Here is a 16,911-nt window from a genome sequence, read left to right on the forward strand (position 1 = left end):
CTCTTCTTTAGAGCTCTGTCCTTCCCTCCATTTCCTGAACATTTTCCTTTTCTTTCATAGTTCCTCTTGAAGTTCTCTGTTCATCCAAATAGGCTTCTTAGAGCTCCTGCAATGTTTTCGTCTTTCTGGGATAGTCATTGATTGAGCATGCAATAGCTCTTGTTTGAGTGGCACCCACCCTTCACATTCTCCCTTCCCTTCCCTTCCCTTCCAGCAATCTCATCCATGGTATGACACTCATCATGTCTCTGAGTTTATTAAAGTTTGCCCTATGAAAATCCAACATCCGCGTATGGCTACAAGCTTCCTTGCCTCCCCATCTCAAAAGGAATTCTATGAGGACATGGTCACTTCCCCTTACGGTCCCCACCTCCTTCAGCTCATCCACCAACTCTTGCCTATTGGTCAGTATTAAGTCCAGTATGGCTGAACCTCTTGTGGGTTCATCTACCATTTGATAAATGAAATTGTCAGCCAGGCAGGTCAGAAAGTTGCATGACTGAGAACGCTTCATAGAGTTTGTTTCCCAGCACACATCTGGGAAATTGAAGTCACCTAGGATGACAAGGTCCTGCCGCTTGGATATTTTCTCAAGCTGCTCATGAAGTGCAGCATCAACATCCTCTCGTTGGTCAGGCAGTCAGTAGCAGACACCAACCACCACACTGTTTGTTTTCCCCTCGTTTATTTTCACTCAGATGCTTTCCACTGTAGATATACTCTCCTTTACTAGAATTTCCTGACAGGTAAGCCCATTCCTCACATACAGTGCCACTCCTCCACCTCTTCGATCTATTCTGTTTTTTTCTGAACAGTTCATATCCATCCACTATTACATTCCAGTCATGAGAATCATTCCACCATGTTTCTGTGATGCCTTCTAGATCATACCTTTCCATCAGCATGAGAAGTTCCAGCTCTTCCTTCTTATTGCCCATGCTTCGAGCATTAGTATAAAGTCATCTGAATCCTTTTACTCTTGGTTCCCTATGAGCTGGCCTTGCCGGTTGGGCTGCCCCCGATCGGTCTCCTTCCTTACACTCCCTATGTTGATCGTCTCCTTCCCCTTGTGGCTTCAGTTTAAAGATCTCCTGATAAATCTCCCCAGGTTCCTGCCAACCGCATTCTTCCCCAGCTTCGATAGGTACAGTCCATCAGATGCTAGTAGGCCTTCCTCAAGAAAGCCTATCTCATGGTCCCAGAAACCAAATATCTCCTGCCGGCACCAACTACGCAGCCACTTATTCACCTCCATTATCTTCCTCTCCCGATGCATTCCTCTTCCCTTGACAGGCAAGATTGAAGAGAATACCACTTGTGCCCTCATTTGTTTGAGCTTCCTCCCCAGATCTTGATAGTCTTTTTTAATAGGAACGATGGTATTCACGGACATGTCATTCGTTCCCACATGGACCATCACAAATGGGTAGCGATCCGTAGATTTGAGGAATTTGGGCAGCCGTTCTGAAATGTCTTTAATTTTTGCTCCTGGCAAGCAACACACCTCTCAGGTTAGGGGGTCGGGCCCAGCCACATGGCAATCCATTCCTCTTAGCAGGGAGTCTCCAATTACCAGTACTCTCCTTTTTTTTCCTTCTCAACTCCATTTCCTTCTATCCCCATGGCCTCTTCACTTTGTCTTAGACTTTGTTTTGGGACCTCTTCCCTCGCTGACACTTGCATCTCCTCTGCAAGGGCCTGAAATTTATTCTGGAGCTCCAAAGGCCCCAAGAACTGTGTCGCTCTACCGTCTCGCTCTCCACACCCATGCCCTCATTTGCCACCATGCCACCATAACCTCCCACACAACACACACATTCAATCCCATGCCCTTAAAGACTGAACAACTCCTCCCCTTCCTCTTCCCACTGCCAAGCTCTAGTGCCCGTTGTGTTCTTGGATACAACGGGCTTTGCTCCTAGTGTCACCATAAAATCAGGGTCCAGTAGCACCTTTAAGACCGGCAAAGATTTATTCAGGGTGTGAGCTTTTGAGTGCAAGCACTCTTCCTCAGACCACCATTTCTTCTTGGGTGGCCGGTTGCCGGCAGGCAGCTGGGGGGGGGGGGGTTAGGGGATTGTGTGAACATGGGGGTTCTTAGTTTTATATTGTATCTGAAATCTTGCATTAATTTTGTTGTGAGCCACCAAGAGCTCCCGGTGCCAAGAGTGCAGCAAACAAATATAAGAAATATATATATTAAAAAAAACCTTTAAAACACCCAAGCAATTTCAGTGAACTATTTGGCTAACTACATAAGACTGCCATTGAATTATACAGTTATGTCCAACTGCTATGAGAACAGATAGTACTCAAACTTACAATTTCATTAATTAATCTCTGCTATAAAAACATTAGATAAGCAAGGCTATCTAATGAGGTATGATGGTGGTGGTGGTAGTGGAAGCACCGTCTGAAGCAAAGTAATAATGAATAGGCAGTTCAGGGAGAAAAGCATGGATGGAGGAAGGTATTGGTGCCCCCTTCCTATTCCCAGCTCCCCACTTCAGGTCCCCTTAGCTACCCCACTTCATACTTACATTACAACACCTGCATTCAGTCACATGGTTTATGGGCCCATTACTTTTTGTTAGATCTTGCCAAAGGAAGGTAATAGGTTAGATATTCCTATCTTGTGACTACAGACTGAGGTATCTTTTATGGTGGTGGTGGTGTTATGTGCATGGATAACCTCAGTTTGTGGGTTTTGTGGGGCAGAACCTGGAATGAATCTTGCAATAATTAAAAGAGAACAAGACATTTTTACTTTTCACTTAACATAACCCCTTCCTGGCTCATTAAATTCTTAGCTGAGTGTTACACATGCACATGTGCACGTGTGTGATTTGTTCATTTCAAGGTCATTTGCTTCTTTATCTTGACACCTAAGTGAGAGGCAACCCTTCCCACTGAACAGCTTCCACTAGTTTGGCTATTATGCTCCTTTCAGGGCTTTCTTCCCACTAATCTTACTACACAAGTTGGCTTTCCTGCCTTTTCTCATTTTTATGCCACAGTGTCAACATTATTTTCAGTATAGATCTGAGCAGATGAACTGCAGCATCCTGGCTGCCTTGCTGTGGCTGATGCAGCAGACTCTGTAGTTCTTGTTTCATGTACCTATGCCTGTAAAGTTTAAAGCAGGACAGACTTTTTGGATTCTGATTAACTATTGACCTTAACAGGAGACTAACCCCCTTGTAGTTTCATTGCTGTTGCTATTGGTTATGATGCTCTGTAGTGGTCAGAGGCAGCAATTGCTGCTGATGCTGATGAAAAAGAAAAGGTAATGGATGGGGGCGGGGGAGAGGCAGGCTGAGGTGCTGTCAGGGATTGGCTGCCTCTCATGTCAGTCTGAGCGGTGGGCCCCAGCTCTTCCGCCGCTCCAGCTCCAGCTCTCCCTGAACAGCTCCTAAAGAGAACTAAAGCGTGCAGAGTGCTGATGACCAGCACCATGCTTCTGATGCTTGGATCTTAAATTCCCCCTCTCACGAAACACTGGCTAAGAGCCGCTCCTGGGCATCAGCTTCCTAGGCAGCCAGAGGGGGTGGGAAAGAGAGGAAGAGTGAATCTTCAGCCAAGTGGACTAAGATCAGCAAAAGAGTCGGAAGAGAGAGAGACAGAGAGACAGACAGAGTGAGCGCTTTGCTTGCACAGCGGCAAAGTGGGAATTTAAAGAACTGCAGTGGGAAAGAGCCCACAGATTCCCCAGCCACAACACAAGCATAACCTCGCAGAATTACAGAGCCAGGTAGAAATGACATCAACGGTCAAAGAAGGCAGCGGAGCTCAGCATGCACAATATGTTGGACCCTACCGCCTGGAGAAAACCTTGGGCAAAGGACAGACAGGTTGGTTCTTTTGCTGTAGCAGCAGTAACAATCGCAGTGATAAAGTGGCCGTTGCTGGTTTACGGGGAGGGGAGAACCTTGGGCTTTCTGGGCTTCCCTCCCTTTCACTGTGGTGTGTGATAATGGATTGTTGAAGGTGGCTTCGGTCTCTTTTTCACCCAAATTAAATCTTGTTTTAACAAGCCCCGATTGCTTTGTGTGCATCACTCTCGGAAAGGGGTGGTGTTCTGATGACAGTCAAAGTGCATGTGGGGAGGGGCTGACTGAGTGGTGAGGGGGGGAGAGGAAGGAAGGATGCTCCGCCGCTGGTGAATTTTGCTTTGATTCAGTGCACCACTTTAATTTCCTTCTTTAAAAAAAAATCCAACAACAGTAGAAAGCCATTGAATTGAGAGGCACATAGTGCAGAGTGAAGAGGAGGAGGAGGAGGAGGCGGCTGGGAGTTACCAGCAATGTTTTATGACATCATGATTGAAAAGGGTGTAGTCCTTAAGGTGCAGTTGTTGGGGGTGGGGGGAGAGATGATATTCAGTGCAATCAATGACTGTCTTCTGTGGTTATCTGAAAAGCCTCCTTGGCATCGTGAAAACTGCAAAAGTCATCAAAAGAAAAATCTTTTAGAACCCGAAAGCTTGTTCTGGCTCTGCCCATTCCTATTAATCTAATTTTGACTGGTGATTTAAGATTCCCTGTCCTGCCCTCAGGTACCGGGAGGTTTTGTTGTTGCTGTCGCCTGAAAGGAACAATGGCAAGAAATATAAGAAGAAAGGGGATGTAGAGCAAGGCATTAGCAGGGAGCAGGTGCTTTTGCCCTACGTGACATAATTAGATTCTCTTCAATGTATTCAGGATTTGGGCTTGCAGGTTGCCTGGCTCGGTAGCTTCGCTTCAAGGGCAGAGCAGCAGAAACAGCAAAGAAGCAAGCTTTGCAAAAAAAAATGTCCAATTGCCACTGGTTTCCTGGTTCTTATTCCCCCTTTCGGTAACAGCTCCTGTGGACATTCATTCTTGTCTGACTACCCATTTCACTGGGAGACCCCAGGAATGGACTTGACTCTTTCCAGGTTTGGTACACATCTTGTGTCAAGCCAATAGATCTTCTCCAGGGCCTGTGGGTGTTAAGTATTGTTCATTATGATGGGACAATAAAACATGGTGCATTGTGTTTTGCTTTCTTTTTTTTAAGACAGACGAGCTTTGCCCATCTGTTGTCGAAGGGATTTAATAGGCGTTTCCATCCCCAGCTGCTGCCTCTGTTCTGCCTGTTTTCTTGCTGCCCTGCATGGCAGCAACTCTGCAGTCCCTGCAATTTTCTTAGGGACTGAGTTGAAATCCAGATCTTTCTCTGAAAGGGGCTAAGCTTTTCCGTGATGATTGATTACGAAGCCCCCTACCCACCCACCCCAATTCTTTCTCATTCTCCTCCTCAAACCCCATAGCAACCGCCTGTCGTTATGAGAATGACTTTGCTTTAAATCAGAGAGTGGCTTTAATTTTTTAACCTCATTCCCCCCATATTGCAGCAGTTTAATGCATCTTTTCAGCTTAATCTTTCACAATGCTGAATTAAAAAACAAAACCAAAGAGCAACCTTCCTCTTGCTAACCTGGTTCACTACAGACGTATGTAGGTAGGTAAAATATACTTCAGCATGAATAAGCAGCCAAGGAAAACCCAAGTCTCTCCACAATGATTGCAGTATCTTGGTGCGCCAATAATAAAAAAACTATGCTGTATTCAGAGATGATCTCTTGCAGAATACTATTCACTGACGACCATGCAAAAGCCCCCCCCCCTCCAATAAAGTCTTATCCCTATCATGTGTCCCTCCAGGGTCATTACAGTTTCTCACCCTGAGCACAACAAATTTGCCAAAGAAATAATATTTTCCATTCTTACACATTCAGTAACACTTGCAGTATTTCACACTGATCCTCTGCATAGTTGTTTCAAAGTAAGTCCCATGACTGATAGCCAAGCAAGAGTACATTGGATTGCAAGCAACCTTTAGCTCCAGCATGGCAGTGTCCTCCTTAAGGGTGAGCTGCAATTCCCCTCCGCCTCCCTTGGTAATCTTCCTATTTTATTCCTAAGTGATTAGACAGTGTGTGTGTGTGTGGTGGTGTGGGGGAGTGTTCACAGTTTCTGCTGTCGGGTTTTGTAGCTCTTGAAAGCAAGGAATGGAAGCAAAGACTGTTGTTGATGATCAGAAATTTTAGTTGGGCCTGTTCTTTCTATTCATGTACATGTGGATGTACATACAATGCTTAACAGTTGAAGTCTAAATGCCAAAAAAGTAGGATAGGAAATTTCCCCCTGCCACCACATACACACAAAATAATTTGGAGAGACCTACACGGGTGTTTTAAATCCTATTCAGATTTGAGAAAGAAATATTCAGAGTCAAACTGTGCTTCTGAGTGTCACTGCATGTTTCTCAGAAGGGAGATGGTAAAGTTTTGGCTTGGGGGGGGGGGAATGAAAATTTATTGGTTGGAAGTTGCCTGACTTTGCTGTGCTTCATGTAGTAAAGTTTTGCAGGCCTACTGTAAATTAAGCATTACTGAAAATTTTTAAACCATAGCATTACATGAAAACAAGAGGCGGAATGGAAGCTCCTTGTGGCCACTGAAAAAGATAATTTGGCCAAATGTAACAAGAAGCAAAAGTCTATTATCCCTAGCTCTTTGGAGTGTATCACAATTGCCCCCCTCCCTTCCCCTTAAGGAGAAAAATAAAAGCTTAGGTCCCCAAATATTACTGTATTGAGGTACTTCCTTATTGCCAGCTGAATGAATCATTAGATAACTCTCTTAGGGGTGATCACCTGCTCTCCTGAAAAATATGAGATCGGTTTGAATACTGAAGGGAATATTAGGAAGGTATGAGCTGGGTTTCCAACTGGTCCCATAAAAAGGAATGGTTAGGGTGCTTACGGTCTGAACTTTGAACAGTTTGCTTCAACCTCCACATAGTTTTAAATGGTAATTTTCTCCATGACTGCAAAACTAGGAATGTTTGCAGACAAGACCCCGCTGCTTTCAGCAAAGAAGTCCAGATGCTGTGTCTGTCCTATCAGTGGAAACTGGTGACATCTGGTCCTGGGTATGCAAAACTGACCTGGCAAAACAGACTCAGGATGCATTTCAAAGGGCTGGGTAGTGGCAGTGCTGATTCTTATTCAAAGCAGGAGAAGCAAAGCTTGTCCTGAGGAGCCTCCAGAGCTGGCACATCCGGCTGGCTGAAAATGATTGATGTCACAAAAGCAGGATTATGGCCTCCTGGTTTTAAAAGCAAGCAGAGGTTGCCCAGAGCAGAAAAGTGCAAAACGTTTGCATGCAACCTTTCCATAATTTAGGGAGTGGCCAAGAGGCAGAAGAAATTCTCAATAATGCAGTGTAAGAATTCTATGCATGTGTGATTAAATTGGACTGCAGTTGTAAGACAATTGCCCCTTTGTTATTGTGTAAGACTGAGTTCAAGGGGGCTTTACTATTGTTTCCTAAAACTGAATCGATGGAATATGCATCCAGTGGGGAGTGGTAAGAGGCAGAAAATACATAAAGCACAGCAATGATCTAATGTTTATACTTGTAAAATTATATTGTGGAGAAACATCTTTGAAAATGCTGACAACAACAAATTGCATATCAATGAGGAGCTTATATACTTTTCATTGAGTTACACTGTAGCAGAGTTAATTATAGCAGGTTTGCACTGTAATTAACAGTAATGAACAAAAAGAATGTGATTTTGTGTTTGCAGCAGCACAACAGGAAACATTTATGCTTAGATAACAGATCAGATGTGATGACAAAAGCACAAAAATTCAATTTTATTATTCAAATTACATGGAACCCTCCTTAATTTGCTGTGTGTGATGTTCTGCGTGAAATCTGCATAACCTCTTTCTTAGAAAAAAATCAATGACACCTAAGAATGTGTTGTTTAGGATTTCTTTTTATTTTGCTAATATTATATTTGGAGCTCTCAATCCTGAAGATTTAAAATACCATGTCTGTCTATGAAGCCAATTTAATGCCATGCCATTTGTAATGTTTTGCTTGCAAGTGCTCCATCCTAAGAATTTCTGCAGCACTAGCATGTCATAGGATTGAAGTTTTAGACCACTCCAACTTTTCTGCTCTGTAGACTTTTCCTTTGGAGTTCTTCTGGGATCCATCTTATGCTATTTAGCATCTACATGAAACCACTTGGAATATATGAGTGAGCTGCTTTTGCAACTGTTTGTTAACTGGGATACAGACGGTTAATTTAGGACTTTCCTTACTAACTGGCTATGTTTGCTTTGTTTGATTTTTTAAAAAAACTGTATAAATTTTGCTGGCGTTTTCAAAAACAGTCTAGTGAGCATAATCCTGATTTTATAATCAGTTACTTAGAAGCAAATCCTGTGGGACTTCATCCTACTTAACAGGGTTGTCAGAGCAAAAGTGAAGCAAAATAAAACAAATACTTTGAGCATCACATTCTGTATCTGTATCATTCTACACCTATATTGGACTGGTTTCATGCTTGGCTATGAATGAAAACTGCTTTAGTTAAAATAAATATTGATGGAGGATTGACAGGAGGAACATGACCCTCTTGATTCTTTGCGTGGCTTCTGAGATCACAGCATCCTTATGTACTGCTTGGTTGGGCTGGGAATAGCACAATTCTGCTTTGTGGTGGTTCCATTTCTTTCTGTCAGGAATGATAAAGATTGTGCACAGAGATAACTGTTCTGCTCCATAGATTTTTTTTTCCTTTGGAGTTCTTCAGGGATCCATCTTATGCTATTTAGCATCTACATTAACCCACTTTGACTAGTTATGAGAGGTTTTGGAGCAAAATCTCATCACTCACTATGTTCATGATAGCCAATAAACTGAAGCATAGTCCAGACAAGACTGAGGTACTGTTAGTTAATGAAAAGCTTCTCTTGGACTGAGGAATTAGCCAGTTATGGAGGGGGTTGTACTTTCTCTGAAGGAGAAGAGTCGTATCTTGGTGATACTTCTGGATCCTGGTTGGAGGCTCAGGTCCCTTCCATAGTATGTAATGCATTTTGTCAGCTTTGGCTGAAATGCCAGCTATAGCTGTTCCTCAGAAAGCATGGGCAATCCATAGTTATCTGTCATCTGATCATACATCCAGGCTACTTTACTCTCATGTGCTCTGATTGGGGATGCATTTGAAAATTACAAAGTGTCCAGAAATGGCACTTCAGAGCAGTTTTGTGGATAGGTGACAATGAAATTACCTAAATAAATAATAATAAATATATATTTCTGATCTTAGTAAGGTCCCTGAATTGTATCTGGAGGTAGTGATGGACTAGATTAATGAACTGAAGTTCAAGTATAATAAACTGGACATTTGTGGTAGGCAGCAGAAGCCATACAAAAAGGCATTTTGTCATTAACATTATAGAATCTGCCTGGAAGGTTTATCTGCTTCCTTCTATCATTGTCTGCTGCCTACTTCCTGTTTATATGTATTCTTTGTTTATGTTTGTATTATCCCCTGCTTTGGGGATTTTAAATTGGGTGAAAAGGTGGCATAACATATATTATGAATAACTTTTAAATGGTTCAGAGAACCCAGGATGGGGGCTATACTTCCCTAAAGAATATCAGTAATGAGGGAGTACTTTGCTATGTCATGCTCAGGTAGGAGTTTCTTTCTAGCTATCTCCTTCTGAAGGAGGAGAATGTGGCTTCCTTGGTACATGCTATGGTAGCCTTTGTTTTTGACTGTGATAGTGTACTCTGCATGGGACTACCTTTGAAAAGTATTCTAATGTAAAATGTGGCTGTGCTCGGTCAGTCAGAAGAGGTCACATTACACCTTTTCTGAACTGTTTTTACAGGAATTTTCCAGTATGTTTTCAGGCTTCATGTAAATCTTCATATATCTAACATTCCAAGCTCTAAATCAGGGGTAGTCAAACTGCGGCCCTCCAGATGTCCATGGACTATAATTCCCATGAGCCCCTGCCAGCGTTTCCCACATGGGGAAGTTAGGTTTCCCACATGGTTGTCTGTGCCCAATGACAGAGTGGCTGGTAGTGGGAGGGGACTGTCCATTTGCCAAGAGAAGTGCAGAAGATGGGAGGGTAGGCTGCCAGGCCAGGGAGAGCTGCAACTGCCATATTAGTGGACTGGGATAGAAGTTCCCTAATTCTGTCCCTACCTACCAGTGCTGCTACAGCTGCCAAAGCCAGTAAAACCGCCATGCCTGGCACAGCTCTCCTTCCTGCAAGCAAAATGATGATGGGGAGGCAAGAGGGCAGATCTCCAACAAAGGGAGAGTAGATGACAAGGATGGGGGGGTCAGGCTTAGCTTCACCTTTACAGAATTTTGGACAAGCCTGAGGAAATGTCCCAGAGCTGGCCAAGGCTGAGATTGCTAACGCCTGGCTGGGAGATTTCATAATATTTTGGAGTGGATCCCCAAAAGGGTGCAGTGCCCTAGAGGGGTGCCCCAAAATGCCCCCAAAGGGTGCAATGCCCATCAACGGTGCTGGTGGCTGCGCCATCCTCCCCCCCCCACACACACAGAAGCTCCCTGGGCCTTGAGTGAATCAGCCGCTTTGGCGGCTGATTCACTCGTGGCATGGCGAACTTCTCGGTGCAGGGGGGGGGGAATAGAGAGACGTGGCTGCTGGCACTCCGGCGGGCGAAAACGCACATGCGTGGAAATATCGCACATGCATGGAGCTGCTGTGCATGCACGTTTGCATCCCGCTGGTGGGCACAAATGTGCACGTGCGGCAGCTCTCTTCCCTCAGTTAAGCGTGGCCGTGACTTACCATGGCCGCCATTAATGAAGCAGTTTGGCAGGAGCAGAAGGGGATGGTGCGCTTAAGATGTGTTCCCCAGCAGGGCTGGGCATGGCAGCACAGAGGTGCCATGTCAGAAACTGGGAGGGGGAGGAACAAGGCATGGCACTTATATAGCGCCACGTGTTTGCAGGTGGCATCTTTTCTCCCCAGCGGGTCGGCAAGCAGCATCCTGCGCTCCCACCCTGTGTTCTGGGTTTTTCATGGTTACTGTTATTTGGGAGTCTACATTGTGTTGGGAATTTTATGCAACTCTTGATTGACTTGTCACAGCTGGCGGGGGACAAGGAAAAGGAGCCTAAACAGGTAGGAATGGAGAAAAGGGAGAGTGATGGTACTTCCTCGATTGGGGAGCCCCGGGAAGAGGCAGCAGCTTTGAGGGTGGCCAACCTGTACGGATAGGTCTAAAGCGTTCAAGATCAGGTTCAAGGTCAGGCTAGATATCAGGAAAAAAAAATTCACAGTCAGAGTAGTTCGGCAGTGGAATAGGCTGCCTAAGGAGGTGGTGAGCTCCCCCTCACTGGCAGTCTTCAAGCAAAGGTTGGATACACACTTTTCTTGGATGCTTTAGGATGCTTTGGGTTGATCCTGCATTGAGCAGGGGGTTGGACTAGATGTCCTGTATGATTCTGTAATTCTATGATTCTAGGTTGACTGGAATGGGCTGAGGGAGGTCCACGCCTCCTGAAGCATTCCAGCTACCTTAAGATAGGCAGACTCTATGGCAAGGGATCCCATGGCACAGTGCGGGTATGGTACAAGATACCCAGGGCCCATTAGAGCACCTTAAAGGTCGGATGATCCAGGAGAAGTTTAGGCTCCTGCCCCTTGTTAGCCAACACATTATTGATGTTAATTAATAAAGCTGTGGCCTGTTTGCCAATATAAATAATGTGTAAGTGTCATCACTAGCCCAACTGCCTGCCTGCAAGTTAATGTAATTTTCTTTGAGGAGATAATTTTTTAATGGAGATAAGTATTCCGTCATGTGACCAACCTAATCACAAATGGTACAGCCATCATTTGTCCTTCAAAACCAGAGTTTGAAATGTGAGTGCAGGAGATCTGGTAAATTTTCAGGTATGTGACAGACTTTGCTTTTTTGGGTTTTCTGTAGAATTAGGCAGAACCCATTACATTAAGCAATTATCAGCATTATTTTGGACCTTTCTTCTTTCTTCTTTTGTATAGAATAGTGGGTGCATATTTATATATGATTGAATTTTTGAAACAGCTGGGGCGATCCTTTGTATGACTCCCCATACAAAAATAGGGCTTAGCAATAAATCACATGTACTTCTTTGACCTATCTGCTCACCCAAAATGTAAAGTCATTAACATTTTGAATTAAATTGTTGAGTTTTCTCTGAAGGGCAGCATGTTACTCTTTGAGCTTTTGGAATGGTGGGATATAAGTTGTTCCAGAATGTACAGTTTCCAGTGTTCCTCCACGTTTGTTCTGAGCAAGTGGATTTCACTGGGAAAGGTCTGGATCTTGGCTGATACAGTAGAAGTGGGAGTTCAGAAATTCAGGCTGTGCCTGTTCTTTGCAACACCCTTCTGATTCCAGCTGTGAAAGAAGAAGAGGTGAGTTTGACAAAAGATTCCTGGTCTGAGAAACTGAGTGCATAAACTGAGCAAAGATTTTGAGACTGATCTGTGAGGCTTAAGTTCAGTTCTCTTGTGATTGACTGTTTTATTGGTTTGTTTTATGTGATTTGGTGGTACAAATGCAGCAGGGAGTTTCAGACACTGGATATTTTCCATGTATGAAATTATATTTTGAGCTTTAAGTTTAGGAATGTTCAGGTATGCTCAGGTCAAATTGGTATAAAATCCTCAGGACTCAAAGCTCCAAGCACTAAGAGATATGAGAAGAAAATGACTGCAGTTCAAAACAGTAAAATTCCCAGCTTTCTTGAGAACAAACTGGCTACTCTGAAAGGACAGCTTGCTTTCCCCCCTACATTGCTACATTGTCAGATGAGTGGGATTATATTGCTATTTATATACCTAAATCTCAGGCATCACCAGGGTTACAGAACAGGAATTCTACATATACTGTTTTTACATTGTTAAGACTGCTTTTCTATATTGTTACACTCTAGCTAAGAGCAATAAGCTCATGCTTCGCTTTAAGATACCCAGCTATCATGAACTCATGAGATGGCAAGGTGATCCACAATTACTGACTGTAGAACACTAGACTTGAGTTCAATAGCACCTTAAATAGGATTTGGGGGCTATAAGCTTTCAAGAGTCCAAGCACCCTTTGTCAGATGGTAGTTTCATGCAATCTAAGTCCCACATTATAATGTTCCATTGGTAACTTGAAGTAGGAATGCAATTTGATTTCATCACTGTTGAGAATATTGTACATTAGGATGAATAGGGGGTATAAACACATTAAAACATTTATCAACATGATATGCTGTGTGGGAAATGTTTCCTCCTGGGATATGGAGAATCTCTGCTGATGTTCCCAGAAGATTCCACTTGGATGTTCCCACCCCCCTTGGAGATTGGTCTCAGTCTAGGGAAGGGGTGATGCTCCACTACTAGCCCTTCTTAACCTGATAACCCTGAAAAGTCCTGCTCTCTTGTGTCGTTTAAATGCCTACTTAAATGCCTACTAACGATATACTCCCCTGCATCATTACCTTAACTGGCTGGGTACATGAGTACCTGACAGAATTATTTTCTGATGCAGTCTGCCCAATCCAGCTTCTGTTAGGTTCTAGGGTAAGTGTGGTCTTGATGTGCTAGAGCTACATTTTGATGCTTGCTGAAGCTGTGCTTTTTTGCTTAATGGCTTCCGAATCATGTTCTACTTTCTTTCGGTGGGTGAGTATTGCCTCGGGTGTAGTCTGAGGCTGATTTCTGAACATGATTGGGAAGATTTAGAATTTCATTGAAAGAATCAATTGTGCCTGTGCACAATGTTTTTCATTTTCATATTGTCATCTTTATCAGCTGCAGTGAGTATTTTCTCTTTAAAATGATGATCCTAAATGTTTTACATTACATCCTAAATGATGATCCTAAATGCATTACACAGTTTTTTAAAATTACACATTCTATTGCAATCCAAAATGGTGCAGATTCCTTTGAAATCTAATGGCTGTGTGATCATTTTTGTAAATGGAACAGATTGATGTGGTAAAATGTTGTTATCAGGACAGTACTGGGATTATGTAACAAACCAAAGGGAAATGAGCTTGCAATTCAGGGAATGGAGGACTAAAACAAAAAACAGAAGTTGGAGAGAAATGTAATGAAATTGATCCAAGAAATTCCCAGGAGATATAATTTTGCATTGCTTCCTGTATTGAAAAAAGAGGCGGTGATGTCATTAGTTACATAAGCAGAGGGTGATTGTATGATGTATCAACAGTAGTAGAACTGAGAATACATTCTGCTGACCATCAGAAAGTCCAGATGGTGCTTAAGCTTGGAGGTATTGTGCACTCCAGCCCAAAGTCTATGAGGTCAGTTGCTAGAACTGGAAGCTTGAGTTGGTAAAGCTACATCCGGGAGACTGTGCAGCTGGCAGAAGATGATGATTCTGTTTGTCAAGCCAGGGTAGAAGTTCAATTTTTTAGTATTCGGTATGGCCAATCCAGTGGTTTTGTACTGCCTGCCATCTACATGGGCAATTGTTGGATATCCCATTTCCTTTTGCAACTAAAGAAGGCTTTGGAGCTTCAGCATCAACAGTTCAAGTGACTTGTTTGATTAGGTTCCATTTCAGCCTGTGTTGTTTTCATTTCAAGCCCTTGAGGCCCCAGTGGAAATTACAAGCATGCGAGAAGGAGAAATAAGTAGATAACTATGTGCAGGGATAAAAATGTGATGCACATGTACTATTGGTATAGGCCAACTGTTGTCCTGAACAAAGATACTCCTAGAGGTTTGGAATTTTCCTTTGCATGAAATACAAATGCAGCTAATTAAGCATATATTAGTTTCAAGTGGATTTCTTCTTCCTTCATGATAGTGACTAATATCCGCTAGCAATGTTGTAGATATCAGTGTTTTGCATAGTCCATTCTGTTGTGAATTGACAACCAGGGGATGTCAGCTTCTCATTAAGTTGTTCTGAACTAAATGAGAATATGCATGGTTGATTCCTTTTGCTGATTGTTTGGATCAAACAAGACTACATATTTCTGTCCTAAAAGATTCATGGTGCATTTTCCCCCCAGCAAAGTGACTCATGATTCCAAATAATTTCCTGAATGAATTTATATCGTTCCTTACATGGAACATTGGGAACCAGATGGTGATTTCCTCAAAATTATTTGTAATATGAATGTATGTAGTATTTTCCTTCTTCTGTGCAGCCTGATTCTGGAGCAGTTCTATTTGCTGTTGAATTGAATGCTTCTTCATTATTGGCTTCTTGCTTGATATAGCTCCAATTGATAATTTCTTTGCTTTTCATTTGGATTCTATGAAGCAGCCCAAACTCAAAAGTCTTTATCGTAGCAGTTGGCTGTGTGCACATGTGCCCACCAAACAGATGAGCAGCTTTTACATTAAAGACAAGTTAAAAAGAAAACTGGAAACCCTGGATTTGGTCTTCCCCCTCCAGTAAGTGAATGAGTCTGTCAAATCTGACTGCGCCAAACCAGTTGGAAATGCGTGTAAATATGATCCAACTTGGTGGAGCCCTGGGAATTGAGGTGTGTGTGTGTGTGTGGGGGGGGGTTAAACAAAAATTTTAAATGGGAGGGCCTCTAACTTCATGAAAAAGTATAGACTTAATGAAACACATCCCAATCTTTAAGAATGGGTCAGATTCTTGAAAGTAGATAAGTCGCACTTGAGACTAATTCTAAGAAACACATATATGATTAATAACTCTTGGGCTAGGCACAACCATTAATTTCTTCTATAGTAAATTGGAGATTAGGAATAAATAGAAAGGAAAAATAAATAAAACTGCCAAATCACACCACTAGAGTTAAATCACGTACCAGTTATTTAAAATGTTAAAATCACAAGCCAATGATTTATAATCAAATCAATATAGGAAGGCCTATTCTTGAAGTGATCCTCTGCTTTAGGATTATCATCCTCAATACACATATACTTTTTCTGGTTGATATGTGTTCTGCTTTTGTCAATTTATAGAAGAAAAGATATCAAGATGGTTTGCAGAAAGGGATAACTCTTGTGAAAGTAGCAGTAAGTAAAGTCGAGGTACATAGGATAGGATTTGTATGTCCCATCCCTGTCTACTCACTGTTGTCCTTGCTGCCACCCTCACTCTTCTGTACAGAAATGCTAACCAATCACAATCATGATGGGCTCCCTCACATCCAAGCATTCCTCTCTTTCCCTGCTATGGTTAGCAGGGGTGGGGGGTGGGATCATTAAAAGAATTAAAAGAAGAAGAGTTGGTTCTTATATGCCACTTTTCTTTATCTGTAGGAGTCTCAAAGCGGCTTACAGTCGCCTTGCCTTTCCTCTCCCCACAACAGACACCCTGTGGGGGAGGTGAGGCTGAGAGACCCCTGATATCACTGCTCGGTTGGAACAGCCTAATCAGTGCTGTAGTGAGCCGAAGGTCACCCACCTGGTTGCATGTGGGGGAGCGCAGAATCAAACCCGGCATGCCAGATTAGAAGCCACCACTATATCAAGCTGGCTTTGAACTAAAAGGAGGAGAGGATTTGGAGTTTATCTCTGCCTCTCTCCTCTGATTGACAGCATCCACATGGATGTGATGCTGGCAGCTGTTCCATAGTTCTTCTTTGAACCAGAGCAAAGGGTTGTTCTTTTGCTCTAGCTGAAAGGTTTAGGAGCCCCATGAGTTGTAACCTGTATAAACATAATGTCATGTAGAAGCTGCTTATGAAAGTGAGTGCCACATGGGGCAAAAATCACTTTGATGAACCCTTTTGGGACTACAGACAGGAAAGGAAATTTTTAAAAACTGTGTTTAGAAAGGGGAATCTTGACACTCTAGGAGTGGAAATCTCTTCTGTACTAAGGGTACCATGAATGAATCTGGAATTTCCAGCTAATTTGGGCACATTCATGACAGATATTTTTTTTAAGTATACTTGATAGGTGAACAATAGAATCAACTCATACTGGAATCCCAGTCTGAACTATATTTTTGGGAAATGGATTCACAAACTACTTGGCTGTGGTCTCCTGAAAGGGCTCTCTGTATTTGCCTCTAAAAGACATTAGAGACTTTAT

General features: G+C 42.9%; 1 protein-coding gene across 18 annotated transcripts in view; it reads left to right on the forward strand.

Annotated features, from left to right (window-relative positions):
- Positions 1–3,375: 3,375 nt before the first annotated feature.
- BRSK2 (BR serine/threonine kinase 2) overlaps positions 3,376–16,911 on the forward strand; it is a 532,635-nt gene continuing 519,099 nt past the window's right edge. For 13 of the 18 annotated variants that reach the window (XM_077321456.1, XM_077321462.1, XM_077321458.1 and 10 more), the window contains exon 1: positions 3,376–3,851. In XM_077321456.1, coding sequence (XP_077177571.1) covers positions 3,758–3,851 — 94 coding nt within the window. In that variant the 5' untranslated portion in view covers positions 3,376–3,757. The remainder of the gene's footprint in view (positions 3,852–16,911) is intronic. The other 5 variants (XM_077321470.1, XM_077321472.1, XM_077321474.1 and 2 more) reach the window with 3 other exon arrangements.

Source organism: Paroedura picta, chromosome 2, assembly GCF_049243985.1.
Source record: "Paroedura picta isolate Pp20150507F chromosome 2, Ppicta_v3.0, whole genome shotgun sequence".
In the NCBI taxonomy this organism is placed as follows: domain Eukaryota; kingdom Metazoa; phylum Chordata; class Lepidosauria; order Squamata; family Gekkonidae; genus Paroedura; species Paroedura picta.